This window comes from Tubulanus polymorphus, chromosome 7 (genome assembly GCF_964204645.1).
Source record: "Tubulanus polymorphus chromosome 7, tnTubPoly1.2, whole genome shotgun sequence".
NCBI classification, from domain to species: Eukaryota; Metazoa; Nemertea; class Palaeonemertea; order Tubulaniformes; family Tubulanidae; genus Tubulanus; species Tubulanus polymorphus.
In genome coordinates this window covers 2576427-2589025 of record NC_134031.1, presented here as the reverse complement: position 1 = coordinate 2589025, position 12599 = coordinate 2576427, and the positions used below count along the sequence as shown (strand labels likewise).

Sequence of the window (12599 nt, the reverse complement as noted above, 5' to 3'; positions counted from 1 at the left end):
CTAAAAAAGGCCGAGGAATGCCAATGAACAGAAAACATTAACCTAGGCAAGCGTTTTATCGACTTAATCGGTATCGAGTTTGAAGGAGTAGAGAGGCAGAGTGAGTGGGGCTTGTTCATGATAGACGCAACATTAATCCAATACCAGTTCATGTAGTTTAGTTTGACAATGGACCATCAATCGTTTTATATATTCCAAGGTTTGATGTAATTGTTTAGCTTGTTAACCGCATGTAGTTATGACCTGCATGACATATTTACATTAGATGATGAATGCCGGTATCGTTGTCCGAATTACTGCCCGCTTGGTTTTGCATTCTCCGCATTCACCGGCTGCATGACCTGCACTTGTCTAATGCCCGATTACGGACTAAACGAAGGTATGTACTAATCACAAACATTCATTCCGCACATTCCAACAAGTTATACGAAAAGCCAAACTTAAAACCTACGTACATATGACCACAAGCCATAAATGTTTATTCTGGATGATCAGAAACGTTGTAATTTTGATAGCCAGTACTTATCTTTTTCTTAAAAACAAAAACATCAATCAGGATGCCACAGAACGTGTCCATCGATTCAGGATTGTGACTTGGGATGTGATAGTGGGTTTCGCAGCGAATTCGGTTGCCCAGTTTGTGCATGTATCGAGCAAAGCGGTAAATAAGCTTTTTCAAAAAAGTACTGTTTTTCATGAAAATACATCACATATGCCATATCTACCTTTTCTTATTGATAAATTATCTGATATTTTGGCAAAACCATTGAATCCACGGTAATATGAAAAATACTCAAAGAAACTCTAGAAGTCTTTAGAAAGGAATTTTATTTCACACGTTTTGAAAATCCATTTTTCAGAAATTGCTATCAATATTTCAAACAGTACTAACGCTAACCTCCACAATAACAAAAACAAACTTAGCAAGAAAAACGATGGTCGTCATACAAAACAAAAGCGACATCGCCGCCGAAGCTACCATCGAAGACCTAGAAAACGGCCCCGAAGACGGCGAAGAAAAATAAGAAGACGGCGGCACCATAACGCTAAAAAGTCCAAGAGTTCTAAACACAACGATGCTTTGTCTACAAAAGCACATCTTCACGTTGAATCGCATGCGATATTTTCACAAGAAAACAACAATAGTAGCAAACTAGCAGAACTTACAGAAAATAATCAAACAATTGTTAAAGGTGAAAAATTCTGATTACTTAGCTAAAAACACTGGGAAAAGATTGAAGTGGAAAAATTAATGGAAAACGTGAACAATGTCATGCATGATGTTATTTTTTCCCTTTTTTTCTTTTTCAGGTGAGATGGAAACATGTCCAAGCCATCGGTGCTACCAGAAGGAGCCGTGCAAATACGGCTCAAAACACGACAAACGAGGTTGTCCTACGTGTGAATGTCAGCAACCACCTGAGGTCATCTGTGATACATCGAAAATCAACAAATGCTACAAATCCTGTAGTACTGGTTATCAGGTTGACATGTACGGATGTGAAATATGCCTCTGTCGAAACGCAACGTCCGTGAGTTGTCCAACATTACCAGAATGTACAAAGAAGTGTGAATTAGGAAATCAGGTTGACAATGAGGGCTGTAAAACATGCGAGTGCATTTGCCCAACAGTTCACTGTCCAGATGGCCCTTGCTTGCACGGTTCAAATTTGGACGTAAACGGCTGTGAGACATGTTCGTGCCTTAGAGCACCTGGTAGTAACTGTCCACCAACAAAGGACTGCAACAAAAGATGCCCTTATGGTTTCACTACTGACAGCGCAGGTTGTCCAATGTGTGCTTGCAAAATCTCGAGTGGGAACCACGAATGCCCCGCTCTTCAATGTATTCGTGCATGTCTTCGTGGTTATGTCGTCGATCGTTTTGGATGTAGTAAATGCGAATGTAACGCAGAAGAACACAAATGCGCAGATCTACAATGTGGAAATAGCTGCCCTCTTGAGCGCGTTAAAGATGAATATGGCTGTGAAACTTGTAACTGCACGGGAGTGGTAGAGAAGATTTGCCAAAAGCATACATGCCCGAGTGTTTGTAAAAACGGCTACCAAAGCGATGGAAATGGTTGTGAAACGTGTAATTGTATCAATGAATGTCCCATGCTAAAGTGTAACAGAACATGTACCAATGGATACGCACACGATAATAATTATTGTCTTACTTGCGAGTGTGCATGTACTGACTACAAATGTTGGGATGGCCCCTGTCTTTATGGTTCGATACAAGATGAAAATGGTTGCGAAACGTGCGAATGTAAACGACCAGAGATTCCTAGTGATCTTTGTCCTAGCTTGCATTGTGACCAGGGACCGTGTATTCATGGATCGTTCCTTGACAGATCTGGCTGTGAAACCTGCAGATGTAGGTCACCTCCAGAATTCATTTGTGAATCGATTGACACCTGTAAACTGGACTGCGATACAGGGTTTGAACATAATCAATACGGCTGCGTGATTTGTCAGTGCTCAGATGTGTTGCAGCCACCTGTCATTGATGGAATTATAGTACCGCCACCAGTTAATAAAAATAGCGGTTTTTGTCCGAAATATAACTGCCAATATGCTTGTCAAAACGACTATGAACTTGACTCGGACGGTTGTCCCACATGTTTTTGTAAAGGTTGTAAATTAGACCTGAACTGTTGGGATGGACCTTGCCTTCACGGTTCTGAAAGAGATGAAAACGGATGTGAGACTTGCGAATGCTTAAGACCTAAGTTGCCACCTGTTCCATGCGCTGATCTTCATTGCGACAGCGGCCCCTGTCCAAACGGTTCATTTAAGGACAAACACGGGTGCGATTCTTGTATATGCAAAGAACTCGTTGAAGTTGCCTGTAAAAGCATTGAAGAACTTGACTGCGATGAACATTGCGAATATGGGCACATGATGGACAGCTTAAGTTGTGAGACATGTACTTGTGTACCGCCGGCTGGTTTTGATAATGCTCCGAACAGTGGTGATCATATAACTGGTAACCATAATACCACAACGTTAGATGAAGTTAAGGACAAAGAGCTAGAGGTATCTGACTCAGTGATTGTAAATGATACAGTACATGATCAAGAGATCGAGAACGCTAGTTTTTCTGGTAAGAAAGTGAAACCACATAAGGTTGCTAAAAATCATAACAAAAGACAGAAGAACCCCGGAAAGAAGAAGAAAAGTGGAAGCAGAAATCACAAAAAGCAGAAAGATCCTAAAAAACTGGCCAAAGCAACAAATGAAGCCGTTCATTCAAAATCCATCCAGGTCACGGAAGAAGAAAGTGACCAACTCACAGATGCAAGTACGTTTGTCGAAGTAAATGAGGTGGAAAATGACAACGCGACCATGAAGCAGATTGTTACAACTACTGCATTCGCAGTTCACAGTGGCAAAAACGATTCTGAAAACGATGAACTGAATTATAGTGGACAGATTGCCGATGTTCAACTGAACGAAACGGATATATTTGCCATCAAAGTCGACAGGATCAATGGTGGTGAGCCTACGAATGTTGAATTTTTCAAAGAGAAAATCATACACGATAGCGACACTGAGATAAGTAATGAATCGGATGCACAGAACGGTACAATCACTCGGTCATCTACTGATAGCAACGAGCCAGTGTTGGACAGCAGAGGGGCAAAGGCGAAGCATGATAAGAAAACTTAAAACGCGATATAGCAAACACACGTAGTAAACATTCCATTTTGATAACTTGGAGTGTTAATCACCTTTTGCAATCCCAGTGTTATATATGTATATGCATTAAGAATATTTGGGCAAGGATTACCTAGGAACTGCAGAGATTGACTAATTCCAACTACATTTCAATCTAGCTTCAGTTGGCATTGCCAATTAACCATTTGTGAAACTTTAAACATGAAATTTTCAAATTCCCTGCTGTATGATCTCCGTACATCACACATTTATCTTCTTTTCCTGGAAAATCCATCATAATCAACATTGATGCGTTTATATGTGGAAGAGTATCCTAAATAGATAGAGAAATGGTTTTAGAAATTTATGTTAAGTTATTTTTGTTGTTTTTGTTGGAGTATACCATCGCTTATGTTGGTTTTATTGTTGCTTGTATATCGCATTTTTTCTGAATTCTGATTATTTTCGACACAGAAGAACGAACGCTTGTTCACTACAGATTTACATATAGACTTCAGGCAAACCGAGAAAAATATTTGTATGATAGAGGAAATTAGCTGCCTTTCGTTTCATTGTGGTATCACCGTTCAAAATTGATACCGATTACTTTTTCAACGAATGACTATAGCGATTTTTGCTTCAAAATCCTTGAGAAATGGGCGTCACTCTATTCCGAATAAAGGTAACAGCCAAATTGAAAACTTCTAACTCAACAAACCTAAATTCTTATCTTCTTGTCTATACTTTAGCCTATCCATCTATACAGAATACATAATGAATGCTATGTTACCACTGGGCTTACATCTATAACCCCTATACTAAATAAACATAATGATTATCGTGCCTAATGCAAATACCTTCTGCGGTGGATTTATTTTCTAGACGTTTGGTTAGAATTCTCCGGCGATGGCAGCGATGATACTGAAATAGACGATTTCAAACGAACAGTGTTTGATCCTGGAACCGATAATGAATCGATTTCGCCGCAAAAAATAGTGAAACATGGAGCTATTGATGACTTTAATTTGAATAACGATGGGAGTGGCAGTGGCGATACAAAATTTTGGATACAGAAATTTGATACAAATGATGAAATTCCTGCAGATGACGTTACTTCTGGTGATATCAATCGGGAAATTGAAATTGGAATTAATGCGAAAGACAAAGTGTTAAAAGGACAAGATGATTTCACTAAGATAACTATTGGTTCTGGTGACTTGAATGATGTCAATTTACAAACTGACACTGATGATGCTGCGCCCCCTTTGACTGACGGTGTTTCGCATATTGATTACAACCCGCGCGTAGGTAAACAGAGTTCGATATATTACACCTCTGTAGCCAACCCGATCCATCAAATCACGAAGGAAAGTAGTGAGGGTGGTAATGTCCAGATGTTCAGCGGTCTCAATGCGAACAGCGACATGTCGATTGATACCACTCATGCCTCGGGTTCAAGTGGACTCGGCATTGACGACGACAGATCAAATATGGTCCTACGTGGACTTGGTTCAGATGTCACATACGAAGAAGAACCAACATTCCCGCGGACGTCAGGTAGTTATGACCTGGCCTCAAAAGCAGCCATGACGAAGCTGTCAATTTCTAAGCATTTAAGAAACAATCACCCGGATACTAATGCACATGATCAGAACTGCGTGAATAATAGTCGACTTTTACAGCTATTGGAAAAACTTTTATCAGAATATCTTGACGATGGATTTGGCGAGTATTTAACAAAAAAAGAGGATAATCCTAAGAACAAGGAAGAAAAGGATGTTGATCGCAGTGACTCCGCTTCGATTATCAGAATGTTACAGACGTTAGTAAATGGGAAATCAGAATCATCGCCTGTTTACGAAGACACTTTTAATGATGATGAACCGGGAAATGGTAATCCAACTGATATTTCTGCTGAATTACCAACACAATTGAACGTGGGAACTTTGCACCGAAAATACAATGATAATGATAATTCAATCCCAAAAACGGTTACAACTGCCAGTCTATTTCGTAGTGATGAAAGCATCGGAGAAGCAGTTCCAACCATGAAATCTAGCAAAAACCATAATCCAACTACCCCAGGTTTTTTTTCTGATAAAAACGTTCATATCGCTACTGATGTTTATGATTTTAGTACAGCCCAGATAATCGGTGGGGGTGGTGATTTAGAAACTTCAACTAATGATTCAAAGCAAACCAAGGCCAATGCTAAAACGCAGCCAAACTATGATGATTCTGATAGAAATCCAACGGATATTGAATTAGGCGAACCAAACTCTGGTGATTCTGATAGAAAGCCTACGGATATTGAATTAGAACGACCAAACTATGGTGATTCTGATAGAGCGCCTACGAATATCGAATTAGAACGACCAAACTCTGGTGATTCTGATAGAGAGCCTACGAATATCGCATTAGAACGACCAAACTCTGGTGATTCTGATAGAGCGCCTACGAATATTGAATTAGAAGAACCAAACTCTGGTGATTCTGATAGAGCGCCTACGAATATCGAATTAGAACGACCAAACTCTGGTGATTCTGATAGAGCGCCTACGAATATCGAATTAGAAGAACCAAACTCTGGTAATTCTGATAGAGAGCCTACGAATATTGAATTAGAAGAACAAAACTCTGGTGATTCTGATAGAGAGCCTGCGAATATTGAAGTAGAAGAACCAAACTCTGGTGATTCTGATGGAAATCCAACAAATATTAAAATAGAAGAACCAAACTCTGGTGATTCTGATAGAGCGCCTACGAATATCGAATTAGAAGAACCAAACTCTGGTAATTCTGATAGAGAGCCTACGAATATTGAATTAGAAGAACAAAACTCTGGTGATTCTGATAGAGAGCCTGCGAATATTGAAGTAGAAGAACCAAACTCTGGTGATTCTGATGGAAATCCAACAAATATTAAAATAGAAGAACCAAACTCTGGTGATTCTGATAGAAAGCCTACGGATATTGAATTAGAAGAACCAAACTCTGGTGATTCTGATAAAAAGCCTGCGAATATTGAATTAGAAGAACCAAACTCTGGTGATTCTGATAGAAAGCCTACGGATATTGAATTAGAAGAACCAAACTCTGGTGATTCTGATAAAAAGCCTGCGAATATTGAATTAGAAGAACCAAACTCTGGTGATTCTGATAGAAAGCCTACGAATATTGAATTAGAAGAACCACAGAAACCGACATCAAGCTCAACTGGTTATGGCGATTTTAGTGGGTTTTCAAAGCAAGATACAAAACCACTACCAAACTCCGGCGAGTATGAAATGGAATATCAGGATAATCATTCCTCTACTGATTATGAAGTTTCAGACCAGGAAACCTATTTGGCCCTGGATGATACTTACAAAAATATGGACCAGATAACAACTCTCATTTTGGAGGATGAAAACAGCCACACCACGTATGATTATGGCTCGAATACGATCTCAAATAATTCTAACTCAACCGACGCAGGACCGGAAGGGTCTGGACGGAATGTCGCGAATAGCACAAGCAGTGTTGCCTTAACTCTTACGATTTCGACAAACCACTCAAATGATATGGATTCTGTTACTACAAGAACTAATGTCACTGGAATTGATCCTATTTCTGATAGTTTGGGTAAGATGCGTAATTGATGAACTTATCAATATTTTCCCTTTCATATTTTGTATCTTCAATTTCCATTTGATGTGAATTGCAGCCAATTCGTGTTCGGGCCAATGCCTTATAAATGGTGACCCCCATTTCACAAGTTTTGATGGAAAGAGGTTCGACTTTCAAGGCAGCTTATGCCGATATATACTGACTGAATATGCTGGCAATACGTACGGATCGTGTGCATTTCGTATCACAAGTATTCACTCGCCCGTAAAAAGTGGAATCGCTGGATCATATATTTCTGAAGTACAAATCGAATTAGACGGCTATGTCGTTGCCATTGATGAGAAAAGACATATTCTGGTAATTCCCACTATTGTAGAGTCTACTTGATCCTTCTTGGCATTCTCACAACGCTGATCTAATAGCTGAAATCTCCAATTCAAATATTTACAGGTAAATGGCGTAAGGTGGACTGCCCCTCTAACGGCTGGAGGAATCTCAGTAGTTACTAGTGGTTCAGTGGTGCATGCAAGAATCGTCAGCTGTGGAGTCACAGTTTCCATTCAGACTAACTATCGCATTTTAGTCATTATAGATAATCATTCTCAGACCAATAGTTACAATGGAAGTCTAACTGGTTTATGTGGGAATTGTAACAATAACGCATATGATGACAATTTCCTACAATGTCTTGATGAAGGGAAGTGTCACGAAAGAGGATCGTAAGTCGAAGAATTCAACAGCAATCCAGAATATACATTTGCTTCATTCTTTATTCGTTAAAAATTAGCATTTTATGTATGTATGGCGAACATTTTCAGATGCACAAACGTTGAATCTAAAACTAGAAAAAGGCGTGATACCCACGAGATAACTTAGTAAGTGTGGAATGAGGTAGCGTCAATACTCTTTGACAATATTCACTATGGTACATGAACTACTTTACACACCTTTCAGTTATGCCGCCGATCTAATTCAAATGGGCTCGATAAATGATGTCAGTTACAAATCAGATGAATTCTGCGGCTTATTAACGAACTCGACTGGTCCATTCGCTTCTTGTATTTCTACCTCATTAATCAAGGGAAATTACGACGACTGTCTTTTCGATGCAGCTGTAACGAACGGGGACATGCAAATGGTATGCGGGGCTTTAGAAGGGGCAGAGTCTAAATGTGAAGCAGCCGGCTACGAAATAGGTCTGTGGAGAACTTCTCGGCGATGTGGTACGTGTAATAGATCCTAGTGAGATACAACATACTGTTAAGTGTTTATTTTAATGTACGTGGTCCTTACAGGAATGCAGTGTCCAGAAAATAGCACGTTTAACAAAAGGATGTCAGGATGTCAGCCATCTTGCACGGAGCGTGCAGTTAACAAAAAGGAGTGTGATTTACCGTCAACACCTGGTTGTGAATGTAACCGCGGGTTTATCTTCAAAGCGAATGCTTGTCGAGCATTATCCGAATGTGGTATATGTGCAAATAATAGTCCTCTTTACATGAAAATATATAAACGTTTTCGTAACATTCCTAGATGTTGTATTCGTTCTGTCGCTAACTCTACATATGTAAATACAGATGTTTGTTTGACCGTCCATTGTGAAAACGGCGGAGAGTGCTACGTCGATGAGAAAGGAGGACCTGTCTGCCAGTGCTCTGATGGTTACGATGGTCCGTCGTGTGAATGGGGTAACACTTGAAAGTTTCCATGGAATCAAAGACTCTTTGTAAATAGGTGAATGATTGAATAAGATATGGTATTTTCTTTTTAGTGTCACATACTGAAAGTCGCAATGATTTGGAAGAAGAAATAAGCTATCCCAATATCAACACACCGACAAATTCACATTCTGGTTCTGGTGGCGAGATTTTTACCATCAAGGGTGATGAGTCTCCAAAGGTTAACTTGGCCGTAAATTCATTAGATGACTCATATTATTCAATAACGTACAATCTAGATGTTCCTGCTACCGTTTCGCAAACTGTTGAGGATATTAATCTTAGCCAAGGAATACTCTGGACTGAATTTCCAGATGCCGTCGATAATATGGAAGTACTACCGCCTCAGTCAATTGACATTAGACAAACTACGCATCAACCAACTCAAACCACTTTCACTTCCACTAAACCTACTGGAACAAGTGACAACAAAAGTAATTCCAAAACATCATCAAATGTTTCGGAAACAAAAGCAGATGATTACATTGATGATCTCCAATCCAGCTCTCCGAAACAAGAACTTGTAAATAAACTAAATTATTACGGGGATGATGATATCGTACACAATTCGGAAACCGAAGATAGTCCTGAAAGTGGACACATTTCTTTAATCGATTACAATACCCCTGAAACCTTTACCATTGTGATAGACGATGAAAAGGAGAGGCCCGAAGTTATTACAGGAACCACGCGTGCTGAACAAGATGAGTCGCATTCGACAGTTTCTCCTAGAGACCTAGAGAACATCTTAAATGGTTTAACCGATGAAAACAATCATGAAATCGTCGACAAAAATTTGGCGAACGTCATGAATACAAGGAATTCTACCGATATTCCTGCATCATTCACATTTGATATAAATGACCAAAAGGAAAGACCCAACATAGGCCCAGATATTTCTGATCCCTCAGCAACAGCGATACACAATACAGATGAACATCTTACTGCTACAGAAAAGACACGCCAATACGTTCCACTAAACAATACTCACACTCTTCATAATCAGTCGTCTACAACTAAACCTGTGACTACTTCACTTCGTATTTCCACTGCGACAGATGAGAAGACCTCTGCCACGCATCAGTCGTCTACAACTAAACCTGTGACTACTTCAATTCGTACTTCCACTGCGACAGATGAGAAGACCTCTGCCACGCATCAGTCGTCTACAACTAAACCTGTGACTACTTCACTTCGTACTTCCACTGCGGCAGATGAGAAGCCCTCTGCCACGCATCAGTCGTCTACAACTAAACCTGTGACTACTTCAATTCGTACTTCCACTGCGACAGATGAGAAGACCTCTGCCACGCATCAGTCGTCTACAACTAAACCGGTGACTACTTCACTACGTACTTCCACTGCGACAAATGAAAAGACCTCTGCCACACATCAGTCATCTACTAGTAAACCTGTGACTAACTATTCCACCCAGGTTCCTACCATTACACCTACTGCCAATCGTACTACTGAATCATCCCACGATTTCTTCAATGATCAAATCGATGATTCCATTAACGTACACAACGATACAGAAAAGGCCGAACCAACATTGAACAATGGTGAACAAAATGCACTTCTCCCAACCGTATCACCTGAAGAAGAACTGGAAAATATCTTAAATGGTTTAGATGGAAATCCTGACGATAATGCTGCAAAACCTGATTTAAGAAACGACCGCATTCATTCGATCGATAACAACAATACTGGTGTGAACACATTCACGATCGTAATAGATGATGAAAACGGTTTAGGAACTGGTATTACTGTTGCACCTAAAAAGTCTACCGATTCACATGATTCAGATTCATTAAAATACAATTCAGATATACACCCAACTACTACTGAAGACGAGAGCAAAAGCAGTTCGTTTGAAAATGATTTAAATTTGCTAGAAAACTACCAAACTGAATCTCCACGCAGAAATAGACTACTAACTACACAATTTATTCGTCACACTACGAAAGGACAGCTTACGGGCCCAAGTAGCACGAAATCAACAACTACTGAACCTGTAAAGCTCCCTCCAAGTACAACACATGCCAATAAGAGCCCTTCTACTACGCATCGGTCATCTACAACAAACCCTACAACTTCACAGATTTCTACAACTACATCAAATCATGAGGTTACTACAACCACATCTTCAAATAGCCTCACTACCGTACAGATAGCTGGTTTTGAAAACAAGGACAATGAAATTAAACCGGGTAAACCAGCAATGAACACTGAAGAACAAAATAACAATGTCACAACTGCTTCTCCGATAGAAGAGCTCGAAAATATCTTAAATGGCTTTCAAGATGGTAGTGCTGAGGTAATTGATGGAAAGTTGGAAAACCTAACTACTATTACGGATGCAAGTAGCACTAAACCAACAACTACTAAATCCACAAAGCCTCCTTCTAGTACAACACATACCAATGAGAGTCCTTCTACTACGCATCAGTCATCTACAACAAACCCTACAACTTCACAGATTCCTACAACTACATCAAATCACGAGGTTACTACCACCACATCTTCAAATAGCCTCACTACTGTACAGATGGTTGGTTTCGAAAACAAAGACAATGAAATAAAAGCAGGTAAACCCGCGGTGAACACTGATGGACAAAATGACGATGTCACAACTGCTTCTCCAATAGAAGAGCTCGAAAACATCTTAAATGGCTTTCAAGATGGTGATTCTGAAGTTATTGTTGGAAAGTTGGAAAACCTAACCACTAATATGGATGCAAGTAGCACTAAATCCACAAAGCCTCTTTCTAGTACAGTGCATACCAAAGAGAGTCCTTCTACTACGCGTCAGTCATCTACAACAAACCCTACGACGTCACAGTTTCCCACAACTACACTAAGTGACGAGGTCACAACCGCCACATCGTCACATAGTCCCACTAGTGAAAATAGGGGCAATGAAATTGACAATGGACAAAATCACAAGGTCATAACTGTTTCTCCCATTAAAGATCTCGAAAACATTCTTAATGGTGTACGGGATGGTGACAATTCTGACGTTCTTGATGGCAAGGTAGAAAACATAACTAATACCATAAATTCGATTGATGAAATCGATGACAACGGCCCTCAAACATTTACTATAGTTATGGACGATGAAAATGAATTGTCTGATGTTACTGCTGGGATAAAGAAACACCATCCAGAAGATACTTCAGAATCACGGAACACTGCTTTGCAAAATACAGATGTTCGTTCGATCAATGCTGATTCGGTTCCTTCAGTCATCGAAGCTCTATCGGAAAATGCTATTCTGGAATATCCAAAACAAGATAACAATAACCAGACATTAAATGATTCAACCAATGATACGTTTGAAATAGACGTTGATAGTTTGCCCGAAGTTTTAGGTACATCCATTGGAGATGCTGAAAGTCAACAATCAAGCCACAGCTCTATGTTTAAACCAAAACTGATTGTCACAAATGACGATATAAAGAAAATTATATATGACGATGTAAAGGCACAGTCCACAGATAGTCCACAGTCCTCTGATGAGAAACCTGCAAGCCTGGTTATACAACCGGGTTTTGTTACAACCGATGATAGCTCCGAAATTCTTGACGACGTATTGGCGGCAGACGCCGAC

At 39.8% G+C, this 12599-nt stretch overlaps 1 protein-coding gene across 1 annotated transcript; it reads left to right on the top strand.

Annotated features, from left to right (window-relative positions):
• Nucleotides 1-1462: 1462 nt before the first annotated feature.
• On the top strand, nt 1463-3986 carry LOC141908784 (uncharacterized). Its single transcript, XM_074798986.1, has one exon. It carries the CDS (start codon nt 1491-1493, stop codon nt 3672-3674), a length of 2184 nt encoding a protein of 727 aa, XP_074655087.1. The 5' UTR covers nt 1463-1490; the 3' UTR covers nt 3675-3986.
• Nucleotides 3987-12599: the final 8613 nt, after the last annotated feature.